We start from the raw sequence: 27,707 nt of genomic DNA, 5'->3' as shown, positions 1-27,707 counted from the left end.
TGTTGCCAAAGTAATTTTTGTAATTTCATGTAAAATGGAAATTACCACGGTCTTGGGAATGCTATAAATGTTTACAGAAAGGGACAGACATTTTATATTTTATAACATTTTATAGCGAAGAAAGTAAATGTTAAAACTTTCTTTTACAATGTTAGTTTTAACTTAACATTAAATTATTGATGTTAAGCAATAAAATTACGAATATAAAAAGAGAAAATCGAGAAAAAAACCAACGTAATAAACAACTATTCCCTGTAAGTATATATTTAAGCCACAAACAAAATGGTGATATAGTGGTTGAAAATCTCTTGAGAATCCACTGAAAGTATTCGTAAGTTAGGGTCGATTGAAGGAGGAGAGACCTCGTAAGTTGACACCTAAAATTACGTTTGTAAGTACATATCTTAACAGTAGATTGGAATACATTTAAGCTAGAAAGAAGTAAGTTTCAAACGAGACATAAGTAAGTATTTAACGCCCCGAATCTCTATAAATTGCCATTTGTTTGGTAATCCTGCCTCATTGATAAGTACGTTGATAACGGCAAGTTGAGCGGTACTTAGGTATGGAATTTTGTAATAATTATGGAATAAAAGAAAAATCTGATTGGAATTATGTATAAATTTCTTATTGGCGGGGAGAATGGCTACTCGTCGCCTGCTGTTGCTGCTGCAAATAGTATACAAATTCATCTATTTGAGAAATTTGAAAAGAGCTGAAAAGATTGAATGAATGTTCTTTGTGGTCATCAGTATGCTCTGACGGTTAAATTTCCACGCCCCGACACAAGGAAGATGTAGTGTGACTCCGGCAGATCATTTTAATCAATCATTGCTCATTAAAATGCAATAAGCAAACAATAAATAAAGATTTTGCTTGTTTTGTTCTGCGGACATTTTATCTTTTATCAGCTGATTTGATTTTCATCTGAGATGACATGGGTAAAAAACATTATTGAGACGACAAATGTATATCGACAAAACAACATAACGATATTGATATTTTTGCGCCAATCTGGTATATTTCTAAAAGGCTTTTGGGTATTGTGGGCCTAACCCGGCGCTGGTTACACCAGCGATTTAGTTGTATGTGTGTGTGTGTATTGTATGCGTGTGATGTAAGGTCATTCGCGTGAAAATATCAGCGAGGAAAAAATCGAATTTTTGTGTTTTGTGTGCTAGGTAATTTCCAAAAAATGTGCAAAATTAAGTGGTTTAATCAAATGCCAGTGCATCAGCGGTGGATGTGTGTATATTAACAAGCGGTGAACATGTGAAAAATTGTCAAGAAATCGAAGGTGCTTGGTTGCCCAACGCAAAAATGACGAAAAGCACCACAGTACTCTCGCACACACACATCTACGTACTTGTACGCATACTCTTGTATGGCAAGAGGGAGCTTGGAGAGCTAGAACCGAACCTAGAGTTGTCAACGCTGTGCGAAGAATTTCGTCATTGAGAAGAAGAGTGTGTGTGTTCATGTGTGTTTTGTGCGTGCCTCGTTCGAGTATGTGTGTGCGTGATTGCGTGCGTGTGTGTGTGCTGGTAGTTTGTTCTCTTTGGTAGTAAAACACAAAAGAAAAATCATCTCGACGGAAAAATGTGAAAAAATGTACATAATTCCGTACCTCAAGTATGCAGCCAGTGCCCGCCCCCCTGCCAGTCCCCACCCCAAATCAAATTGAGATGAAACACCGCGCCACCGATTGAAAAACTATTACATAAATAGTGCAAAGTGTAAATGTTATTGAAGGCAAAAAAAAAGCGCCGCCGCGCACGCTGTCGTCATCGCCTGGTAAAAAAGAGAAATAAAGAAAGAGAAGAAGAATGGAGAAGAGGAGGAAAAGCGGCCCCCGCTAAGTACCGCTAGCCAGCCAGGCAGCGAGCGGGCGAAAGAAAACGCGTTACTTATTTTCGCGAAAATACAAATTGCTTGTGCTTCCCAGTATGCATATGTACATAAATATATGTATAAGTGATGTATGATGTACAAATCGATGAATTGTTGACCATTAAATTTGGAAAATAAACTAATAATATTTGCCATGCTTGTGTGGCGGAGTGGTTGATGGGGCATGGGGCAGTGGGTGGAGTGAAAAGGAGCGGTGGAATAGTGCGGGTGGGTGCGCCTGTGTGAGTGACCTCGCGTACATGTGTCGCGTGCCTGCGATGGTGTTGGTGTGTGTGAGTGTGCGGTGGCAAGGAGTGTCATGCGTATATTTTGCTGCCCCCCATTTCTTCCACTTCCCCCCTGCTGACCCACTGCTAAAGCCTATCAACAACCACAGAGCAGCGGCAGAGGCAGTGCTCCTTTTGCTCCAGCGAGTTTTATCTTGTTTTCCACATTTTAATCATATGCGGGCGCAGAGGAGAGACAACGACAATCACGTCATCCAGCCTGCGCCATGACACACCAACATCAACATCAATACAGTGAATAATGACAGCTAGATAGAGGCTTTGAACAGGTTTTGTTTACTATAAACCATTGAGAAATGATATTTTCTATCCCCGTTGTACGGAAAATTACATTGCATACCTTTGGGTTTCAGCAAATATTTCAAAATCAAGATTATCATGGTTCAAGAGAGCCTGGTTTTACTGTACTTAACATCAATGACCAAACACACACATACACTTGTGCACTATAAAGTCATTTGAATGAACTTTTATTGGCCCAGTGCCGCAGCGGCAGGGAGCCTGGGGCAATTGAAATGGGTTGGGATTGGGATGGCCTCCCTCCCCTGCTCCGGGGATGCGTAAATTTGATTGCTGTTTCGAACACCATACGAGCTACATATACTAAGCCTTTTAATTAAACCAATTAAATAAGTTTAATTCATTTAAATTCTCACTTATTAATATTTGTTCAGGCTCCAGATCCGAGTGACTCCTCTCTCCCACGTTCTATCTGTCAGCCCAGGCAGAGCATCGTCGGCAGCAAACACTCTTTCTGTGTGTTAGTGGGTTGTGAGTGTCAGAAAGAGAGCAAATAAACTGAGTCATGGCTGACGATGACGTTATGCTGCTTAGCTGCGGTTAAAAGCAATTTGTCTCCAAAGTGTTTATGCTCCAAGTTTGCCAATAAAGAACGGCGAAAAGAAAAGAAACTTTCCTAGAAATGTGTTCAACACAAGCCCACTTCCATTCGATTGACCTCGAAGCAGCTGGAAAGCAAATCGATAGTATTGTTCGATCGATAACATGTAATGCCGCCGAATCCTCTCCGCTCTCTCACTCTCTCTTCAGCATTACGGAAAACAGCTGATGGGCTGCCGCAAAATTTTATATGTTTCTCGCAAAATTTGTAAAAATAAATATTTATAGTTGACGACGGCTTTGTGTGTATTCTGGCTGTTCGCCTTTTGTTCCGCTAGCGATACTGAATTAGCTAAGTTCCCTGCTCAACAAGAAAACTTGTATAAACCAAACAGAACTGCTTGAAACTGCTTACACGTCGAAGCACTGGTCAGTTTTTGGACGGCGACGTGGATCCGTCGCGGACATAATTAGTATTTGTATAAAGTACTGCATTGAGGCGTGCTTTATCTTAACGTGATATGATTCTTGTCACTGCCTTCTGCTGCTGCCCAGCACGTCGTCTCGGGACAAACAAAAAGTGGTTCGGACGAGGCTCTATCTGTTTCTGATTGTTTGTCCACCCGCCTCTGCTGTAGTTTTCAGCCGCAATACGAAACTTTAGGCTAGAGATAACTGTGATCCAAGCTGAGCTGCCGTTATCAGTATCCCGCAGGCGTCATGTCATGCGGCGGAACAGCAAAATCTAACTGGAATGTTTAACGAATGATCTATCCATTGAATTGCTTGTATCATGTTTACTGAAATCTTCTACTGATAAAGTGGATAGAGTACTTTCCAAGTGGTAGTGCTTTTTGGATAAATATTTTGCTCCTCAGATTGATCGACTATTTCATAAGCATAGCACTGAAAAACCACATCATATAATTGTGTATCACCTTTGTAATGCAGGAGAACAGCAAGGAATTACTGATATTTGACTGGGTTTCGCCATTTTGTGTAACAATCCCTAATCGGGGCTGGTCAAGATAACAGGCCGCCCCAACTATTAAGATAAGGCTCTCAAGTACAATCCACTTACTCACTCACCAGAACACACACTCGCACACACACAGAGCAATCGCTGTCGCAGCGGCCGCGTTTGGTCAGAAGCAGCAGCGCTGCGAGGAGGCTACTCTCTCACGCCTGGTCATGTGCGGCATTCATTCCGTTGCTCCAATCCGTTGCGTTCGCTCGCTCGTTCCGTTCCGTTCGTTCGTTCGTTCATCTCTGCTTCCACCGTGTGTCCGTTTTGCCGCGCTGCCTGGCCATAGTTTTGGGCCCTTTTAGTAGTGTAACTGTTTTGAATAGTATGTTGCGGTTTTTTGATTAAGTACCAATCGACAATAAAATAAAAAATAAAGAAATCGTCCTTAAAACCACTAAAAGAGATTGAAGATAAATACAGCAAGAAACTAAGGATTTCCCTCTGAATAAAAAAATAAAAGCATAAATATTCACAGTAAAAAAATCAAAAAAACGTTTCTACTGCTAAACAGAACAAAATTAAATTAAATTTAAAAAAAAAAATGTTCTTCTAAATACAAAAAAGACTTGCACTTAAATAAAAAAAAATAGACAATCTTCCTACCTAAAAAAAGCCCCCCTACCAATCACTATAAATACAACAACAAAAATATATAGAAAACCAGACATTTTCTCTAAATACCAAAGATTGCTTCTAAATACAAAAAAAAGTGTTTCTAAAAAAAACTACAAATTGTTGCGCTCCTTGAGTAAAAATCATAATTATTTGCTCTTTTTGTGTGTTACGTTTTCTCTCTTTCTTTCTCCTCTCTCTTGCTCTCTCCCACTCTGGCCTGTTACGTTTTTGTGTCTAGCCAGAAAATAGTATTTTCGTCGTCAACGTGCCATAATTTGGTTTTTCGGTTTTTGGCTGCAAAAAAAAAAACAAAACAAAAAATCAAACCGAAAAAAAAATCATTTGAGAATTCTTGGACTTGAGACAGAATATTCGTTCGGGTATACCTCGTTTTCGTACGTACATATGTGTAGAGGTGTGTGTGTATTCGTGTGTGCGTGTCTGGGTGTGAGCTTTTCGTGGCCTGTGCGTGGAAATGGTTAATAAAGCTGAGAAGAAAAGTTAACATCAAATTAGCAAGCTGCAACCCCTCTTCCACCCGTCGCCGCCCACCACCATCCAAGTGTGTGGCCAAGCACGTGTGCAGCACGACGTTGACGAAAGACATGCTAAATGCGGGAGGGGGTGGCGTTGGGTGGAAAAAATATAGAAATTGAAAAAAACACAAAAACGCAAATATTATAAAATTATATTTAGTTGAATGTTAAATGTTGTTCGTGCGGCTTTCGGTTTTTGGCTTTTCTGATACCCCGTTACTCGCAAAGGAAATAAAAATGTTATTTTGTGGAAAGCAAAAAGAATTATATATAGTCCTGTAAATTAAGGAAATCCTTTGATTCTCAAAAATCTCCCAATTATATAAACTTATTTCATACCGATCAGACCTATTTTAGCCAGACTTATGAAGAATTATTAATGACATACATATGTATAATATCTTTTCCTGCATAGTTCGATAATTTCCTTAGAGTAGCGGGGCTATCCCATAGTCGGGTGTTTCTTTTTTGTTCGCTTTTCGGTTCTTGTCTCCTCCTTTGGCGCTGTGCCTGTCTTTAGCCGACTTGGCTGTCGTCGCATCCTTGAATTGCGTTTATATCTGATTGCGCCGCCCCACGCATTCCCTCCCTCTCTGTGCGCTTTGCGTGCTTTCATTTCTCTTCTACTTTCCTTTATTTATGTGAAAATTTATGTACTTTGAAAAAGTTTTCCCTTCTCTTTCGCTCACTAATTTTTGTGTTTTTTTCTTTTTTTTTCGCAAAAGCATAAAATTAAAACCGAACCAAACACACGCAACAAAAAGAAAGAAAAATACAAAAAATACAAAAATGTGTTTTTATTTTATTTTGCGAAAATACATAGGCTAAAAAAGTAAGAACAAATTCAAATTAAAAGAGCTGGAAGGAATAGCTGATTAAATATTAAAATAGGAAACAAATTTCGAATTGAAAAAACAAAACACAAAAAGGAGACAAAAAACCAACAAACAACAACAACAAACAGCAACATCAATCGCATCAACTAAGTATCAATCTAAAAATAATCGTATAAATATAAACAACTAATTCATAAATTAATATTTACCATAATGATTTAGTAAGTTAAGATTAAAGTACAAAAAAAAAACACAACACCCACATCTACAAATGAATTAATTAATTAAAAAAGAAAATAAGAAGTAATTTCACAAAAAATTATAATCAATGCAATTGACAAAGAAATAACGAATAATAAAATCCACAACAACAACACCCACACCGAAAACTACAACAGCAGTAGCAGCAGCAATTACAACAACAACTTTAACAAACACCAAGAAAATTCAACAACAAACAACAACCAAAACGGATCAATACCAAAGATGGAGGCAAAATTCTTGGCTAGCGCTCTTTCATTCCTCTCGATATTTTTAGCGATTTATGCTCAATCACTTGGTAAGTACTATAACAACAACAATGGAAAAAAAGCATACATACCCTTCTCCCACCTTTTTAACCTATATGTAAGTTGTCCTCCATAAGGCCCCCTACCTTCAGAAAACCCCTTAAAAGAAAAACATGGAAAATGCAGCTGTAATACCCCCAAGAAATTGAAAAACACAACACACAAGAGAACCCAAAACAAAACACAATAAGAAGAAAAATAGAAAACCAAAAAGAGAAATAAATACAAACAGATTGTATGCGGTTATACCATATACATATACATATATAAGACACCCCCAACCAGGCCCTGCCCTAACACCCTATCCGCCCTCTAATTGAGGGAGAGCTTGCCCTCTGCTCCAGCCCCTTTTTCCCACCTAACCTAACACTCTATACCAACAATAACAGAAAACGTACATTATCGAAATTAGAGATGGCCCGGCGATAGTTGCGTGACACGAATCGATTTTTAATCGAATGAATTTCTATAAATGTGGATTATATAATTATTTGCGAAGAGCGTTTTTCTTTTTATTTATTGTTAAGTAACTTTAAAAAAAACCAGAAAAAATAAACATCTTGAGAGTTGAATTCAAGAGAAGAGAGAGCTTGGGTCGACTCAACCGAAGTACATTTTAATCGATGATACATCTCTGGGTACACCTCTAAGTAGAACCCACTCCATAAAAATGTTGATTCATGTCTACCAGGGGCGAATTTTGGAGAATGGCAGGCGGGGCTACCAAACAATAGAACAATTAATTTCAATAAATTGTAATTGACTTAAACTATTTATAACATTCTTTATTTTAATAATTTTATTCGTTACCACTAAATTGGGGAAAGAGTTAACGGAAAAAATGCCACCTATTATTCGGAAAATAATTAGGGTCCTACGTTTCTTCGTCGTCCTTAGCGTCCGTAGGGCCTTCAAAGCACCAAATCCGGCCCTGATGTTAACGGTTTGATGATGGGTCTAAAAAGTCATTGAACCGTATTGATTAAGTTGAGCAGCACCTCGCTCTGTCGGTGATATCAATTAAATAAAAATAATAGCGCTTAAAATAAGTTAATAAATCGATTTTTTTTAGGAAATGGAAATTGATTGTTAAAAAGAAATTGCAACAGTGTGTTTTAAAGACACGGACACACCTCTAGAAGAGAACTAGAGGTACATAGTGGAAGTATACTCGTACAATTTTCCTTCAGCTTGGCTTTATGTTTTTCTCATTTTATATTGCAAGCTCTCCCCCCTCTCTTCCCGACTTCGACGACTGCTGTCCGAGGTCTCTTCTACCAATCTCTACATTTTTTTTGGACCTTTGTCAAGCAAACAAACGGGGGACTGGTTGGTGTTTCTTCGATATATTTTCGCTGTTGCCTTTTATAGTTTATATTGTTGGACTTGCAAGCATTCCTCCACATAGTATAGTTTTTCCTTTTTTCTCATTCTCTCTCTTGCCCTTGTTCATTTGATTTTCAATTTTCCACACAATTGCCAAAGGAAAATGAAAGAAAAAAGAAAGAACAGAAGAGCAGCAGCAGAAGAGACTAGTCTGAGCAGAAGAAGAAGAACCCAGTATCAAGTTCATTCTGTTTAAAATTTTTGTTTAGCTTTCAAGCAATTTTACATGCGGTCCAATAATGGCTTTTTGCCCCCGGCCGATTTGTTTATATTAACTTCTCTATCCCGAACCTATCGGAACCGAAACGAAACGATTTACCCCGCTGATACGAACCGTTGGACGAGACTGCATTTTGTTTACATTAATTTTTGGAATGGATCTCCCTCTACGTCGTACCTCGCTCGGGGTCTATTCTATAATGCCATTGGGGCTCTATTCCATCCATCTATTTATTATTCTATGCATACTATCCATTTACCTTAGCCATGCTATTTTATTCCATCTACATACATATATCTATATCTATACGTACTGTTCATTCCGTCTGTCTTTCTGACCAAAAAATTTACGTATGTTCATGAATTTTGATTTTCTTCATGTTTATTCCTTTTTTCGTGTACATTATTTAGCATGCCCCATGCCCCCGTATGCAGCTATTTTCACATTCAAGGTGTATTAATTGAGTTTTGTTGTTGTTGTTTTTCTTTCTATCATATTCATGATTTTATTCACATTTGATTGGGGGTATTCGAGCTACATATCTGTATGTATGTATGTATGTATGAGGGGACAGACAGGTTCTTCCATATAAGAAACGGAAGGAATAAATAATTATGTAAGGTTTTATGCATATGTACAATATTTATCTTTATTTGGATTTTCCTGATGGAGATTCATTGAATCAATCAATCATTCATTTAATTTTCCAATGCAGCAGTTGGTTGGGATCAATGGATGTGGTACTACTGAAAACACATCGATGGTTTCGAGATTAATGTACCAAGACTTTTACTTTCCTTAAATAGTTTTCATACACTTATTGATTTATCAGAGATTAAATTCGTAGTTTAAACAATTAGAGAAATAAATTTCAGGAATGAAAAAAAATACAAATCTATGTATGTATCTATTATGTAATAATCGTAATAAATAAAAAATAATATACATACATACATAAATAACAAATAAAGGTAACCATAAATAAAATAAATTATAAAGAAATCAAATATTAAATAAATGAAAAAAAAAACTTGAAATAAACTTACAACAAAATTTTAATTAGAAAAACCTGTGCTTAAAAAAAATACCTGAACTTAAAAAACATGAAAATTTGTTTTTTTTTGCACCATTTTCTTTAATGATTTCTAAAATTGTTTGCGTAAATATACAATAAACAATAGGCTGGAAATAAAAGAGCTATCCAATGGAATACATTAAAGAAATCATAGACCAGAAAAAGCTCATCCTCCAAGGGAATATCGAGGAAGAAAGACAGACAGATGTACATACGAGTGTAGGAGGGTACATTCATATGTTTGCACCATATGAATCACTTTTGAAATGTTTGGGTTCGTTTCGGTGGTGGTAAAGCCAATATAAAGCACAGGCAAAATGCTACTTCAAAGCCAATTTTTCTGAAAGAACTGAGAGAAAACCACGTGTTGTCCAGGTGTTTATGTTGCCGAAAGCGAAATGGTGCGAGGTGTCTTGTCACGTATGGGTTTTGCTTGGAGTGTTCTGTGCTACTCACTCAGCTGGTGAAATTTCTCGACTGGCAAGTGTTTTTACCACCGGAACTCAAAGAGTATAGTCGGGTGTATTAAATTTTTGTAGTAGCAGGCAGAGATTGTTTCAGGAAATGAAACAAAAGAAATCTTTTGATATATGTATGTATGTACATACATAGTCATGGATATTATCACAAAATATATATGATATAAATATAAAATAAAATAAATTATATAGAAAGTACAATTTTATTTAAATAATATAATTAAATAAATAATAAAAATAAATCAAATAATATAGTATATTAATTCATATTATGTCTGCTTGATAGCAGAACCTCTTTGAAATCGGATCATTAATATATCCAGAACACAACCTGTCGGTTGGCTATTCGAACACCTGGCTTTTCATTATAATTAAGGCTGGAGCAATGCAGATAATTTTTCGATATGCGTATAGATATACAAAATAATGCGTACCAGGTATCATAGTGTCGCTATACGTTTGCCGCAACTCCAAGCGTCACGACTGGTTTTTTTTTTTTTCATTTCGTTTTTTCTTCCCTTATTTGCTGCTGTGTGAATGTGTGGTGTGTACATTCGGCTAACCAGTTTCATTTTGGCATGTTTATTTAATGACATTTTCATTACATTAATAAATGTCAAATATTTAAATTTTGGCTCACCCAAAAGAGAGCCAAAAAGAGGACAGGACGCGCAGCCAACGCAAACAAAAGGCAAAGTAAAATAAAGCGTAACCTGTGCCGTCGTCACAGTGTGGGACAAAGGCAGTTGAAACACCTGATAAAGGGAAATCTCTTTAGGGTTCAATTTCTAGTAGTAGTTTCTTGTACATATGTATGTATGTACATCACGAAACTTGAACCTGGGAGTCTCAGAATTGAAGTTAAAGATAATCCTATAGTATCATCGATGAGTTTTTTTCCCTCTGTGTAATTTGTGGGATATATGCCGTGCGGACATCTCATAAATAATCTAGTTTTACACTCAGAGAAAAAATATCTGAAATTTTTTTTTTTGCACTTCGATTTCAAAATGTATACCAATAGAAATGTTTTCATTTAATTTTAACATTAATTATGAAAATTTGGAAATTTTTTATAAATATATAACAAAGCAAACTATTGAATTAAATAGTGATTCCAGAAAAAAGAACAGGTATTTCAAGTTGTATCATTGAAGATAATGTTAAATATAATAAGCAATAATTTAAAGGGAAATTTCGATGGATAAGGCAGAGTAGAAGCTATAACAATTATGACATAAGAGTCTATAAGGATCATATCTGGCAAGCTAGCTCTGTTGATATTTATAGACATAGATTTGTATAGTCCTTGATCTCATTACTATATTACAGAGTAGAGAAACCTTCCCATAAGTTATTCTCCTGTGGCAGAAAAACAATTATAAATAATTCCATTCTGTTTACTAAAAAAAAAACTTATGACAGACATTTGTCTAGGCATACAATAAATCACCTCACCCGCACACCCACTAACTCCCTTCTCCACAACTACAACTCAAGAGGATTACGTTTTAACCCCTTGAACTGTGTGCTGCTAAACCATAATTCAAAGCTGTTTTTGTTTGGAGAGATCAGAGATTTTCCGATGGTTTGTTGTTGCATTTGGCTACAAAAATACATACATATTGCATAGAAACACAGAGATTTTTCTCCTCAGATTGTCTTGGGATATCTATCTGCATTTTGCATTGAATCTGAGAGATGATTTGTGTGGTGCAATGTGTGGGGATGGGGATGGATGGTGTGTGTTTTGCGGTGTCTTCTCTGTTCCCGCCTCTGTCTTTTTGAGAGAAACATTATTTTTATTAAGACAATAAACATGAAATGTAATTTCCCTTTCAATGTCGTCGTTGCATGGCGTTGGTGCTTGAGTTCTCCGTTTGGGATTGGGTTTGGGGTACGGTTCAGGTTGGATTGTATTCCTGAGAGAGACGACAGAGTGGGGAGGAGGATGGACAGGGAGAAAGGCGTCATATTGAATGAAAGAAAGGCTTTCTGCTGCTGCTGCTGCTGCCGCTGCCTGTTTCATTTTTCTATAGTGTGGGCGGAGCGGGGAGGCGGGGCGTGGCATTGGCTTCCTTCCTCTTCGCCCTCTCCCGTTCTGATTTCACATTGTCTGGGGCCATTGCGATTGCAGCAGCAGCAGCACAACTCTCTGGCCTTTTCTCTCTATCTCTCTCTTTCAATGCCTGCAGCACATTTTGTACTGTTGTCCTCCTCTCCTTCTCTTCTCTACTCTTCTCTTGTTGTTCTTGGTTTTCTTCTTCAATATAGAGGTTGCCTTGTGTTTCCGGTACGTACCAGATAATGGTTGTTTTTTAACAGGGCCATACATACAACTGGGGTCAAAATGTTAGCATTAACATAGTTCCATAATGCACTCAAAACATTTTTTATACAAAAATTAACAGTAATAAGGAAATACAATACTATTCAATTTAATTATAAAGTTTAAGAATATCTGATGTTGAGGCCTTCGTTCGATTTATTTGCTATATTATTTTTAAATCATACCGTAGAATGTAGCTAGGTATGAATGCAGGCAAATTGATAGGAACAAAATTAAAAGTATCAGAATAATGATAAATTTTTCATTTTAGTTTAAAAAACAAAAATCATAACCATTGAAGTTTTGAAATACACCTGCAACAGAGTGATATCACATGAGTCTGAAAACAAAACTTGGTTGCCCTAGCTCTTATATTCTCTGAGATCTAGGCGCTCATCGAGACGGACGGACAGGCAGACATGGCTATATCGACTGGGGTATTGATGCTGATCAAGAATACATATATGTATATACTTTATTGGGTCGGAAACGTTTCCTTCTCTGCGTTACATACATCCACTTCGACCACAAATCTAATATACCCCTTAACTCTTCGGGTACGGGTATAAAAAAGGTGAATTTTAGCGACTCAAAATTCAAACTCTCTGAACACGTTTCAGGGTAAAATTTAAACTCAATTGAAATCTTGCGGATTTTCAGTTGAAAATTCGACTAAATGCATGTTCAAATCTTTCGTGTTGATTTATAGATACATTTTGTGTTTTATTGGGAAATAATTCATTATAGAATTTGTATTCACAACAAGTTTTGCCATTCATTCAGCTCGAGTTACGGAAAATGCAACAAATGCCCATATAAAAACTAGACTAAGTAGTGACCTAGAAACGGGTTTAAGCACTGAATGTGGCACTAAAATGTATAGTGTCGCATAAAATGTGTATTAAACACTACAGTATTAAAACATAAAAAATTTCCAGTGTCGATTATTTCAGCTCAATTTGGCCAAGTTTCTTGTTTACAAAATTCGTGTCCTCCAGGCCTGGTTTTTTTTGTTGTTGTAAAATATATTTTGATTTTTTTTTGCAGTATTTGATTTGTTTGCTTGAATGCTTCTATAGATTAATAATAAGTATTTGAGGTACTATTCCATTAACCGCCGCTGTAGGAAGTCTGTGAATATGCGTCTGTGCACCTTTTACTGCCGTTGCATTGTTATTCCCATTCCATTCCATGCTAATTTACTGTACTCGGAATGAGTGGGTATTTGTGGGAAGTGGGCAAGGAGCAGCAGCAGCAGGAAGGAGGCGGCAAGACAGCAAGAACAAGCAGAATACAAAGAAAAAAATAAATGGTATAGTGTAGGAGGCATTTCAAAGCAAAAACAAAGTTGTATTTTAACGCTTTTATCTAGAATTGCTGCTGCTGCGTTGGCATCATTGCTCTTTTATTAGCGGGCACCTGATAAAAGCCTAATACCGACAGAGTTCACACATTCTAAAGACCTTTCATAAAGATTCATACGAGTAGATCTGTACGGTTGGTTGTCTGTTTTTAGGTGCTTTTGAATATTTGCTTTGCCTTTGTTATACTGCAAAAGCATTTAATTTAAAAATAAATATAAATAAATATAGTGGTGTTGTTTTTGTTTTTTTGAGAACAATATAAATATGTATACACACTCGTACATTTTACGTACAGACATATACATATTTATTTTCATTGCTCTTGATGTCACTCTCTCACACTCTCTTCTTTGCGGACGCTCTCTATCTATCTCTCTCTCTCTATCTATCCGTCTCTCCCTCTCTCTTTATTTGAATTTTTAATATGACTTTGTGTGCTTTTGTGTCATCTACGAGTGTGAAATGTCAAGTTTTCTCTTTCTGGTTGTTTTTTGTCTTTTTCGTACCCTTAGCAGGGGATATTACCATTTTGGAACATAACAAATGGGTTCTTAACTCACGTTGAGATATCAAGGCAAAGCCAGGCGCTATATGTACATATTTTTTTTCCATCTACTGATCTGTAGCTATGTTTTTCGCTTATATTCCTTCTTCGTTTTGCACTTGGCGACAATTGCCTGTGGCCCAGTGTGCAGTCAATGGCATTTATAAGTATCTGTATATATTTATATATTTTTTTGTATTTTTTTAAATGTCTGACTGTCTGCCAGAAAGAAGCACTCCCACAGTTTTTGTTGTGTTCTTGGCTTTTCATCGACAGAAAACGGCAGCAACAAAAAGCCATGCCAAAAAAGTTGCCAACGTCACCAAGAAAATGCCAGCCTGTACTCTGCCTGTACCTGTCTCCCCTGTCTGCCATCGCCTGTCCAACCCTTTGCTGGCTGGCCCAATCAGTCAGCAGACCCCATGCGGCCCATGGCCCCTGGCCAGACCACAGACCCGGAATTTTCCCTCATTTTCCATTTCTTGGTTCGTTTTGCTCAAATATTTTCATTCTGACTGACTGACTGACTGTCTGGGAATTGTTGTCGTCGCTGTGCAGAAAGAGCAGAGGAATTTTTCCATTGTGACCGAAGTGGACGCAAATGTTAGGAAAATTCACGAAAAACAGGAAACAGGAGAAATGCAGCAGGTACGATGAATGCGAATCTAAGGAACCCCTTGAACTCCGAAACTCGCATCCATGGAACACGAATCAATTTGTTCAATTTATTAAGAAAACATCTCTTTTCGGTGTACTCCGCTAGCCCATATCTAATATCCGCATTATCCGGCTACAACTTTTGTGTGGATATATGTATAAAAAATATGTGGAAGATATCGTGGGAGACTGCTGAATGATTCTCTTATTGCCAATTTACTTATTTATTATTATTATTCTGCATTTAATTCTTATTTCTTTACTTTTTTTTATATGATTCTTAGTTTTATTATGATATGTATTACTGATGTGCGGTGTTGGTGCCTGCCTTTGTTTTCGATTTCATATCGGAATTATTGTACATATAAAGCACATTATTGATAAGTCGAAGGCGAAAGAGTCGAGAGCCGAGCTGCCTTATCGCTTTGCTTTTTGTTGGCATTCGACTCGGTTTGTGGGCTCTAAGCAACAATTCAATAATTGCTCTTTTGTTTCAAAGTTCAAAAGTACACATACAGTATACAGTACACACAGTGATGACTCAATTTAGAGAACCGTTTGGAGGACAAAAGCCATAAGAAACGCGTTAATTTTTGAAAACAATTGAACACGAAGCAATTATCAATCAAGAAGGGTAGCATGCCACATGGGTAGCTTTCACTGTAGAAATGTGTATTTTTTACAAGTACAATAAATACATAAATAAATTGGCAACCGCTGCACATACACACAAACATACGCACGAGCTTTCATTTTTCTTTGCATCAATTTGCGTTTCGTTTCCAATTGTGCCAAAGCCAATAATTGACATAAATGGCGCAGACAGGGGATCCATCCCATAGAGGGGAAGGTAGAAATGAAAGCAGGGCACAACCACATAAATGGAGAAATATTCAACAAAAACGCGGACACAGCCCCACAAATTTATTGATCAATTCTGATGGCTTCTCTCTGACGTACACAAAACACAATGATCGGTCAAGCACACAGTGGCTGATAAACTGTAGACAATACAGTGGTATCTCGAAAGAAGAAAATACAATACACACAGAGAAAAAAGCCCAGTAAATTAAATATTTACACTTTGAATTTGAAAAAGAAAGTGTATATTTTTGTATATTTATATTAAATATATTTCATATGTAAATTAATAAATTTCATATTTATACATATTGAATATTTATGCATATTAAATATTTGTCATATTTTGAAATCTGATAATTTTCTTTTTTTACTTGAATTACTTTTATATTTAATTTATATATATTTTTTTAAATTAAAATTTTTTCTATAATATAATTTATATTGAGATTAAATTAAATATATTTTTCATATTTAAATTCAATATTTTGACCTTTTATTAAGTTTTAGGATTGTATTTCATCATTCAACGTTAAGCGTCTGCTTCCACTTGTGCTCGTCCTACTCTCATTTACTTGAAAGCTGGTTTATTGGTTTTAGACATTAACGATCCGTTTCACAACCTGATTCTAGGAGTGTAAGCAAGTGTTTGAAGTAAAGCAATTCTACTGCCGTTGCAACGCGTTGTATCACTCAAGGTAACCGCTTGACTGGCATTTTGCCACTCACTTGAAATGCAACAGCTGAAACTAAGTGCTGTCTCAATTTTCCTTGCACATATTACCTCCTTCGTGTGCATGTGTCTTTAAGATATATGACTAATACGGGTGGACTCGGAATATTAATTAGCCTACACCCGGAAACGATCGTCCCGTTTTCTGGGAGACAATCTCGTCTTGTCTTCATGCACACGACATGTATTTTCTTTGTTTTAACTCTCTGGCATTCTCTTTGGCACTTTTTGCAAGTCGAAGAAGAAATATTGGAGGAGCAATGGAAAATGACTCTCAATAGAAAACAACTATAGTTTATAGTCTTGAATATTTTATTTTATTTAACCAAGCGAAAGAATGGAACTGAACTTCTGGATTCTAGCAACCACTGTACTACCATACATACTACATATACAAAGACTATGTTGTATTCTGTTCCATTGATTGTGTTTCGTTTCCATGGCCATCAGAAACCGGCCACTAGAGAGGCTGAAATTAAATTTAGACCATGTTTATTTCGTTTAATTAGACACAACAACTGCAAGCAAATAAAATATTTATGTACCGACAGAAGGCAAAAGGCAGGCATAGCCACAGACAAATAGTACTATTCTATATTCTTATTCTGTTATTTCTACATAGTACTTGAAAACGTTAAACAAGTGCTTTGTTAATGTTTGTTGTTTGCTTTAATACTTCAAGTGTGCATTGGTTTGGTCCGAAATCAAACGAAAAGAACAAAACAATTTAGACCTTTTATAAGTTGGAACGAACAAACGTAAAGTACAGAAATAATAATTAAAATATAAAGTAAAATAAATAAGAAAGTAAGAAAAAAAAAAAAATAGAATGCATAAACATAAATAAATTCAATAAAATTTAGTTTAATGACAAAATAAAGTCTTCTATAGTGTGTCCCAGTTATACTTGTTTGACGGTTCTCTAGAAAATACAGGAATACAAAATATACAAAAAAATTTGAAAAAAAACGAGCAAAAGAATAAGTTAAACAATTTACCCAAAGGTGGAAGTAATAGCATTGACATCTGCTATTTCCCCTATATACTACGGTTTTCGGTGCTCTTCCTTCCACGAATACAGGATATCCGTGTGTGCTCTACACAGAAAATACCACCGTAAAAAACAAAATAAAAAAGATGAATGAGTGAAAGCAGAACACAGAACAGGGAGCAGAGAATGCAAAGTACAAAATCCATTTTTCAAGTTCCTTTGCTACTCGTATGCCAACTATTTAATCCCATGTATTATCCATCTGTCTTGTTTCCGGCCATTAAGGGTATTCCATACTAAGCTGCTGTCACGTTTCGATGAATCATTAACTATCGATAGTAGCTGCGGGGCAGGCGACTTCACTGGCATCCTTGCCACCAATTTATTTGCTGTAAAAGTTTACGGTAACTGTTGTTGTTGCTGCTATTGCTTGCTTGTTTCTTCCTTCCTTCCGCTGCCGGTGCGTACTGCTGCCACATCTTCTTCCTGTGCGGCGGCGGACATGTTTATTTGTTTTGAGGTTAAACTGCACAACTTTGTTAGAGAAATGTGGTGTAGTGCTGCGAGTGTAATAGGTAGTTGGTAGTGGGTAGTGGGTAGTGGGGATGCTGCCGACGACACACACATGTGTGCACTATCATCGCACGGGTAATTCGTACTAGACCAGAGCGCGCCTCGTCATTTTCATATTCATTTTGGTTGGCTTTTGCTAATTTTAAAATAGACGAAACAATTTTTTATTTTAATTTACAGCAAATACACACTCATACACTCAGACCCCCGCCGCAAACGTAATACCAGACAGACTAGATATGACCAAAAAAACCAACCTTCGCTAGCCGAATATTTTTATACCCTTGCAGAACAGAACAATGGTTTCTAGTGATTATATTTGGATTCATTTTGATTAGAATATACAAATAACTAAAAACCTAAAACAAAGAATATAAAAATCAATCAAAAAGAATATATAAATGAAAAATAAACAACAGACCAAAATAAGAAAATTAAAACCAAATTTTATATATTCGAAAAAAAGGAAAAAAACCTAATAAAAAAAATAATTAATTAATTAAATTTTATATATAAAATATATAATTTATATATAATATAATTTATATATAATATATAATATAATATATAATATAAAAATAATTAAATAAAAATAATTAAATAAAAATATATAGAGCTTTAAAATAAAAATAATAGTTCCCGACAGAACATACATGGTGGATATGTATATTGACTCGTTGAATAGTTCCTTCTCCTGCCAAGAGTATATATGTAAGAACATATGCATATGTATGTATATACCCGTACAAAAGCACAGACACGCGAGACACATGACTCGATGCCATCTCGCGCTGACGTCTCTCCTTCCGCTCTACCAATCTGCTTTGGCCCCGTTCCTACCCCAGCTGCCCCTACCTTTGTTGTGTTTGCGTTTCCTCGCGTAACTCGGCTGCGTATTTAAATATTTATTTATAAATCTCGGGTCTGATTATGATAAGGATGATAATGATAATCACAATAATGGTTAGTTGGCGCATTTTAAAAATGTGACACACAGCCGCCCTGCCCCGCCCCGCCCCAAAGCATCAGCCAGCCCATCCTACACGTATCTATGAGTACTTGCTTGTATGTTTTTGTTGTTGCTCTTATTTAAATTACTTTGTTTTGTTGGCTGGCATTCGGTAAATGTATCTGTATGTGTTAATGTATCTGTATCTGTGTGTGTGTGTTTGCTTGCGTTGTTTGTCAAGTTTAGCGCTTCTTTGCATCTAATTGCCATTTCTCATGCAATTTACTTAATGAACTCTCTTTGTTTTGTGGTTTTGTTGTGTTGTTGCGTGCGTTTGCCTTTGCGTTCACTGACCCATCGATTCCGATCGAAACAATTCCATTCGATGCGATCGATCCGGTCTGTCGATCGTTTGTTGTCTTCCAATTGAATCAATCAGTCAGTCACTTGAGCAACACACATATTGAAAATTTCTAAAAAAAAAACTGTATTTTGTGTAATTAGAGAATTCTGTATCCGTCCTGTGCGTGATAGGTAAATGAAAAATACAAAATTATACATCTTTAGATATTAGATATATATTTTTTAACTCCTTTATTTATTTAATCGACCGACCTAAGCTTCTACGATTTGCTAACGGATAGATAACGGATAGTAGCAACTAGTATAGTAAACAAAATAAATAAAAATGCGAGAGAATATTTTACCAAATGGAGTGCGTTCTAAATAGTTTTTTTTTTTTCATTTCATACCGATTTTTACCTGTTTTGGGAGAAATGTATATATATTTCTTAAAATTGTGTTTTCTTGTTATTGTAAAATCAGCATGAATGACGACTTTTTTATTATTTATTGATAAGATATCATGAAGTACGAGTATCTTTAGCAGTTTTTCAATGACTCTTAACTATGCATTTCTTTCCAATTTTTCACACGTGATTATCGGTGTGAAGAAATATAGTTTGCTCATCATGAAAATCTAAAAGTAAAGAAAAACGAAATAATGGTTAATCATCGTAATCATCATCCCACTTTTGAGAGTGAAAAAAAATCAAGGATAAGGCCCCTCCCTTGTTTATTTTTTTTTTTACTTTTTCAACTGTCCATTAGAAATGAGTAAAACTTTTTCTAAAGGAAAACATTTTTGTAAGTTCGAAAAGTTGTAAGTTGGAAAATATCGAAAAAATTAAAAAGTAATATTTCAGTAGCGAGTTTGTTGCAAATATTAAATATCAGGTAGTCAATCCCTTTGAGCCCCCATTTTCCTGTTTTCTAATTGTCCACAAAAAATGGGGGGAAAACTTTCGGAAGAATCTTTCGAAATCTGATTCCCATAAAGTTTGGAAAATGTTTTTCGCGGCTTTTCCAAAGAGTTTGTTATTTTCAGTTTTTTTTCGAGCACTTTGGCGTTCGTTTTCGCGACGTTTTGCAAATCCTCTGTGTAAATATTTCTTATTGCTTTTAACCATAGCAGCAACACAGCACAACAGCACTTCTAAGCAGATCCAAACAACAACTGCATAAACACAAAGTATTACAACAACAGATACAGATGCAGGGGCAGCCATTTATTTGATTTTGTATTGCCCTGTTGTTTCCCAGAACACAGCCCCACTAAAATGAGTTCATTAAAAACTAATAAAACTCGAAACATGATAGATGAAAAATAAAAGACAGAAAGCAACTACCGACTACAGGATTACCCGCCTAGTAGTAAGAAAATTATCTGATTGGAAGGTTTAAAACTCGATTTTTATCGAATAGATTCAACTGCGTTTCAGTGGTGTTCAGTGTTTATTTTGAATTCCCTTTTGCAGCATTCGCTTGTGCGTGTCGAGCATCAATGTGTAGCGTCATGAGGGAGAGATGGGAGCATATCACAGATACATAGATAGGCATGTAAAAGACTTTACTTACAAGTGTTCCTTAACCAAGAATAAGTGTGTTTTCAACTGCCCATATATACCCTTGCACTTACATGCACAAAGATATTAAAATGTAATATTTGTTTCAGACACTCTTACACTTTCGAAGACATGCACATGCATGTACGATTGTGGGCATGCCAATTTGTACGCACATAAAGAAACGGCAGGCACAGGCATACCTATAACAATATGTCACAATTTGTGGGGATGGAGAGTGCCGCGCCAGAAGTCTATAGACTACAGGCAGCCCCATAAATTTGATTAAATAAAGTTATAGTTTTTGCGCTTTTTGACGGTGCTTTCTCTCGCTCTCTCTGCCTCTCTGTGCAGTTTGTGTGTCGCGCTGCTCTTTCTCTTGTGTTCTCTGGCTCGCCCCGCATTCATTCGTTTTGTTCGTCTTTCTATTTGGCACAAGGAATGCGACAAAAACTATGTTAGATGAACAAGCAATAAACCATAAATTTCTTGTCAGCCTACAAGAACAACAAACACAGCACAACAACCACAGCCATAGCGGTTAAACGTTTAAGGCTTGCCTCTTGGTCGGAAGAATCTGTAAAAAGTCCGAGAGAGAGAGAGAGAAGGATGGAGGGCTGAAAAAGGCAAATTAAAAGCGAAAGAAGAGGAAAGGAAATACTGAGGTGTGTTTTTTGCATTGCCCAGGGCTGGCCATAACGTATAAATTGTTAGTATTTTCTTTGGTTTTGATAAAACTTTGGTTAACAATGTGGTTCTTATCGTTTAACCCTGGACGAAAGGGAATAATTTAATTTTCTGTATATATAGTACAGTCGAGTGTGTTTTTATTTGAAATCTCTGGAACTCTCACTAGATTGAGTGTAAAAAAACAGTTTTTACCTTTATAACTCAAATATTGAGCTACCATTATTCGCTTTTCTCAATAACTCAAACAAAAGTATAAAGAGCATAAATACAAACAGATTTTAAAATATTATTTAAAATATATATAAAAAAAATGATCAACCTTTTATTATTATATAAAAATCTATAATTAAAAATATACATTTAAAAAAAAACACACAAAATAAAAAATATACGAATAAAAATAAATTTTAAATAAATAATAAAATGAAAAAATTAAAAAATACATTAATACAATTTAAAAAATTAAATAATATAAGAAACCGTCATACAAAAAATTCATTTAAAAAACACGTGAGCTAATGTAAAAATTTTACTTAAAAAATTTAGATTAATTGAAATAAAATGTACAGGAAATGTTATTATTGGAATGGGATTTGTGTGGTAATCCTTTTTTATATTTTTGTTTCTCTAACACGTCAAGCGACAGGTCCCACTGTACTTGTAAATATGAATGATTGCATCTTTTAGGTAATAGTAAAACATTTTATCTTCTGGATGTAAGCTTAAAGAGACAGTTACAATTTGGACCATGTCGGAAGCCCTGGCACCTGTACGTGCATTTGTGTATGTGTGTGTGTGTGTGTGTTGTATAAATTTGTAATATTTCTCAGCTGTGGCCCCATTGCCGTCCGTCTGCCAGCTTGCAATATGCTTCCCTGTGCTGCCATTTCTCTCTCTTGGACACTCTGTTCTCCTGCTCTTTTTCTCTGTAAAGTTTTTTTGTGTGTGTGTGTGTGAGTGCTGTCCAAAGTGACAAAAGCATTTTCGGCGAGCACTGGGTGGCTAAATGCGAAGGGTGCTGAGGGGGGGCTTTCACTTGGTGGGGTAAATGCGGCACCGCGACTCGTGCATGTAACATTAATGGTATACCCTTGCGGGAGGGGTATTCTGATTTTGATTTTTGCATTCGATTCGGAGCGAAGATTTGAAAGATGATCATCGCGTCTCTGCTACAGAAGTTTCTGTGCAAAGAACATTTTCTGCTCTAAAATGGTTGATATCTGACTTTAAAAAAAATATGTTTCTTGAACTAAATAAATTTAAATATTAGATGTATTCCTAGTTTCCAATTAAATTTACTAATTTTCAGAATAGTCAACTTGCTAGCTGTTTGTAAAAAATTCATGTTCTCTCTGCCATATTGCCATATATAAAGGGTACCAGAAGCTTCTATTCCAGGAGACTTGCACAATAAATTGTTAGTGTAGTTGTTTTCCACAGATGTGTCTGTGTGTGTAGTGTGTTTGTGAGTGCGGAAAAATCTAAATTTCTTTGCGCTTAATTTTTCCACAGACAGAACAAAAGGCGTACGGGCCAAGCACGCAGGCAGGGAGAAAGAAAGAGGCAGGAAAATGACAGCAGATGGCGAAAAGAGAGACGTAAACAGACTCGTAATTTAAATACAGTTATGTACAGTACGAGTTTATGTAAAGGCTGGCTGACTGACGGATGTGTGTGCCTGAATAAACGGGGAAACGGAGGAGCGTGCGTTGACATGTCGGCGCGATAAGGATAAAGAAATTGTCCGTTTGGATGACTCGTTTAATCAGCTGATAAGATTGTGTGTTTATTCTTTACGCGTTTTGTAATACATCCGCTAACAAAACATACTCTCTCTCTCTCTTTATATACTACAATTACACAAATATGTTTGTATGGCCATTTTAGTCCCCAGTGTTATCAAAACATACAGACATACTCGACGATAACAATACTGCTGTCGAGCTGTGTTGCCAACAAAATCCAACAAGTTAATGGCACAAGGTTGCATCATGGCCAGGTCTTGGGGGGTGATAACGGGCGGGATTATGCAGTTCAAACCGGTCCCATCATTGACGTCATTGTTGACGGAGGGTTCTTGGCTTGGCTGACGATGCAGTTCATACCAGACTGGCATTGACGTCATCGTTACGGTTATCTATGTATGTAGACCAACTTTTGATCAAAAGAAGAAATTGAAAACATACCACCGTAACGGCAGCGTAGGAAACGTTATTTGTTGAATCATTTCCTGGAAATTCGACAAACTGATGCATTAGTCCTTGAAAAAATGATGACTTAAGATGCCTTATGGGAGGAACCCAATTAAGAATCCAGCTAAAACCAAACAAAAATCATAGCTTGATGTATTTTTCGATTTTTGGAGATTAATTAATTTATTTTCAGAATAATCAACTTGCTAATTCAGTTAAATCAAAGACTCTAAAATTCCAAATGTCGCATCAGTAACAAATTTCCATCCCATTTTCGTTAGATGCTTCGCAAATTTGCTGTGTTAAGCCCAAGCAATGTATGTATTTGTTTTTGTTTTTTGGGACCGAGCCTCGGTGTAATTGTGCGCGGTTCCCAAACTACAGTGTATTTTGATATTGGATTTTCTGGGGAAAATATTCATCAGCGCGTTGAGCATAAATTTCATGCAGCTGAAATTAATGTTGTTTCTGTAATTCTAGGGCAATCTCTTATGCAGAATTCGCTTGTGCAATGGTCTATTTTACTGCTGCACAAGCGAATGCTGCAAAAGAGAAATAGTGCTGTAGTGTTTTTTTCTAAACTCGTTAATAATGACAGCTTCTGTTTTGTTGTACAAGTGAACATAAAATATTCTATCTTCTTTCTCGAGCTCTTACATACATATCTCATGGAAATTTAATTGTGGGACTGCCCTTGACTATCTTGCCTATCCAGCTTTCTAGTCACAACACTCTTCCTTTTAAATATTTACATACATACAATTATATTTATTCTCTTCTCAAAAAAAATTGTCTCTCAACTCTCTACAACTCCAAATTGTTTCCCCCCACTCTCTCTATCTGCACACACAACGATTATATATGTCTTATTTGCTGTCCCCTCCCACGAAAACTATCGATTAAGTTACGGTAAATCACTCAGTGTGTAGTCCAACCAATGCCCATTTATCGATACATAAATTAATGTTAATTTCCAGTATTTACGCAAACAAATTTTCTCGGTTATAATTCTATTTAAATTCTATTTGGTTTTTTTTTTTTCGTTCGGTTTGTGTTTGTTTTTTACTATGAAAATATGTACACACATACATATGTAAGTGTGTTTTATTAGCCCCGAAAGCATACGAATTTTGATCAAATATATTCCACAACATTGATATATATACATTGTACTATATATTTTGCAACTTGGCGCTGAAATCAAATAATCGCTCGTAACTACAGGATCAACCAGCAAATAAATCCAAACATAAAAACGAAAAAAAAAACCTAAAGAAAAATCCACCTAATTATAAGCCCACCATTAATCGTTAGCACAGAGCTACTATCTGATTAGATTAGATTAGATTATATTATATATTAATTATATTCTAGATTTCTTTTGGGTTTCAACTTTTATTTCGATTTGTGCTTTTGGTTTTCTATGTTTGAACCGAATCAAATAGTTGTAACCGATCTTGTTACTGATCTCTGTGTAATATCCCATCCGTGACCCCCTTAAAAATGCTGCTGCTGGTTGTTTTCACCATTGGAGTAGCCAATGACCTTCTGGTGGATAACAGCGATGAGGGTGGAGCCTCTGCCAGCTCCACAGAGTTGTTTGAGGTGACGCCAGCCATCTACTACGGCGACTCGAATGTAAATCTGGGCGAACCCTTCTCGATAACCTGCATCATACCGATCACGGAGAAGATACATTGGCTCAAGAATGGGGAGCCCATAACGCGTCACAATCTGCGGCATGGACGGGACGAGCATGCCTACACTTTGGCGGAGAGCGCCATCGAAGGTGAGTATCTCCTAGCTCCGCGGGCGGGCGGGCGGAAATGTGGATCCCGATCTGACCTGAACTTTCTTCGACCGACTTGAAGGTGAGAAGCACAAGATCGAGGCGCATCTGAGTGTGCGGCATGCACTGAAAGTGCACGAGGGACGATACCAGTGCAACCATCGACATGGCAGCTACCACATGCTGCACGTACGGGGTGCAGTATCGCCAGGGGGCGGCGAGGCCACAGAGTCTGGCTATCAGACCATTGACGAACTCACGCCCAATTCGGCGGATGACATCTTTACGAGAACGTGGCTGGAGCAGCAGCAAACGGGAGTGGCGGTGACGCCCACGCATCATCAGCAGCAGCCAGAGCAGCATCAGCATCCGTACCAGCACAAGCAGCACAAGACGCATCCGTTCTATGGGAATGCCAGCAGCAGCTCACGGGGGGAGCTGCCTGGAGGGCTGTATGCCCCAGTTCCGCCACCCACCAGTCGGTACAACGATCTGACCACACTGCCCTGGCATCCATCCTCGACGGCGACGGGTGTCCATGGCCTGGGGGGTGGTGGTGGCATTCATCGTGTTTACTCGGCCACGCCGCCCGATTTCCCGCCACCACGCTTCAACATGATGGAGCACACTGTGGCACCGCCAGAGCCACCCACCATACTGTACAATCAGACGGTGCCGCATCACCGCCAGCGTCCGCCGATTCCAGCTATTGTCACTGCCACGGCCACTGATTCGAGTGCCGGCTCCCCCTCATCTACGCTCCTGTCCACGGCGCACCATCACTCGCACCACCAGCAGCAGCTGCAGCAGCAGGCGCAGCATACGTTGAATGCCTTCCAGTTGCCACTGCCACCGCCGGTGCCGTATCCAGCACAGAGTCCAGCAGCTCCAGCTCAAAATGAGAGATATCAGACATATGCGCCGCACTTTGTGCCACCAGCTGTGGGGGGTGGTGCAGCACCAGCACCAGCAGCAACAACAACAACAATCGCATCGATGGGTGGTCAAATGAGGCAGCAGCCCAAGATGGTCTTGCCTGTTAAATTGGGTGAGCCACACACACACACAAACACACACACACACACGCACATACACACGCTAATACTTATTTAAAGTTGATCTTGTAATTTGTCCACATTTGTTGTTGTTCGTTTGTTGTTATTTGGCTTTGAAACGCTCTCTCTCTCTCTCTCGCAAATAGTGAAGAGTACTACGTCATACGCTGCAAAAACGTCGTCATTACCCCCTCGTCTCTCACTCTCGCTCACTGTCTTATATATTTGCCACTTTTTACAAAACCGCATTGACATCAGATAACGTGCAAGATGTATTTATATGTGAGGGGTGAGGCTGGCATGGTAGCCATGCTCTCTGTGTAGGAGCGCGCTCACTGGCAAAACCTCACCTCATATAAAAAAAATACCTTGAGCCCATCAGCTTACGCATCTCTACATACCACCCACTCACAACCACTCCCTCGCTCTCTCTCTCTCTCTCTCTCTCTCTCATTCGCTCGTTCTATCCCTCTTATGTTCCCCTCCATTGCATCAACCGCTAGTATAATTTTTCGGTGTTGTTGGTTTTTTATTAATCTGTTAATCGCTCGCCTAGCTGCTAGCTCGTTCGCTCTTGTTCTCCGTGTCTCTCTCTCTCTATCTCTCTCTCTCTCTCAGTGGTTTACCCTGTTTGCTCTCCGGCTCTCCTCACACATAAAACAACACAACCACACCTACACCCACACATATGATGACACCTTTAAGTTTAAGCTTCAGTTTCTGTGTGTTTGCTTGAACCTTTTCCAACAATCGTTTTCCTTTTGTTTTTGCCAATTCATCTTTTTCGTTTTGACTTTATTTGTTGTCGGCCGACTGTCTGTCTGTTTATACCCTTTCAGAAGATAGTATCAGTTGAAACGTAGGGTAGTTGCGGACCCCATAAGTACAAAATATTTTCATATACTTATGATATAGCCAGGTTGTTCCGTCTGTCAAAATCTCACTAATTCATAGAAACGTAACATATCGTTTAACTTATCGTTTCTGAATATAATTACAATAATAAAAATAAACTTTCGAACCTGTGGCTTCATTTGTTTTTACATAACTGACTTAAAGTTGATTAATAAATTTAGTTCACCACAGCTGCCATATTATATCGAATGCCTTTTATCATAAGTATATATTACAAATGTACATACGTAGCTGCTATCTTCAAGGGTACCATAAGCTTCGACCTCCGAAGCCAGATTTATTTGTTCTCTGTTTCCCTTCTTTCTCCTTTCTGCCTTTCTTTCCTTCTGTTTCTCTTTGTCCTTGTGCTTTAGTTGTTTACTTTGGTTGAGCACACAGCT

General features: G+C 37.4%; 1 protein-coding gene across 5 annotated transcripts in view; it reads left to right on the top strand.

Moving 5' to 3' along the window:
- The first annotated feature begins 1,104 nt into the window (after positions 1–1,104).
- The window catches only part of LOC111070374, a 38,077-nt gene continuing 11,474 nt past the window's right edge, over positions 1,105–27,707 (top strand). For 2 of the 5 annotated variants that reach the window (XM_041596347.1, XM_041596348.1), the window contains exons 1-4: positions 3,504–4,387; positions 6,275–6,611; positions 25,106–25,357; positions 25,440–26,405. In XM_041596347.1, coding sequence (XP_041452281.1) covers positions 6,539–6,611; positions 25,106–25,357; positions 25,440–26,405 — 1,291 coding nt within the window. In that variant the 5' untranslated portion in view covers positions 3,504–4,387; positions 6,275–6,538. Of the gene's footprint in view, positions 1,182–3,501; positions 4,388–6,039; positions 6,612–25,105; positions 25,358–25,439; positions 26,406–27,707 lie in introns of those variants that run through there. The other 3 variants (XM_022360847.2, XM_022360849.2, XM_022360848.2) reach the window with 3 other exon arrangements.

The sequence above is a fragment of the Drosophila obscura genome, unplaced genomic scaffold (genome assembly GCF_018151105.1).
Source record: "Drosophila obscura isolate BZ-5 IFL unplaced genomic scaffold, ASM1815110v1 contig_14, whole genome shotgun sequence".
In the NCBI taxonomy this organism is placed as follows: domain Eukaryota; kingdom Metazoa; phylum Arthropoda; class Insecta; order Diptera; family Drosophilidae; genus Drosophila; species Drosophila obscura.
The sequence above is the reverse complement of the archived record's forward strand: the minus strand, read 5'-3'. Positions and strand labels throughout refer to the sequence as shown.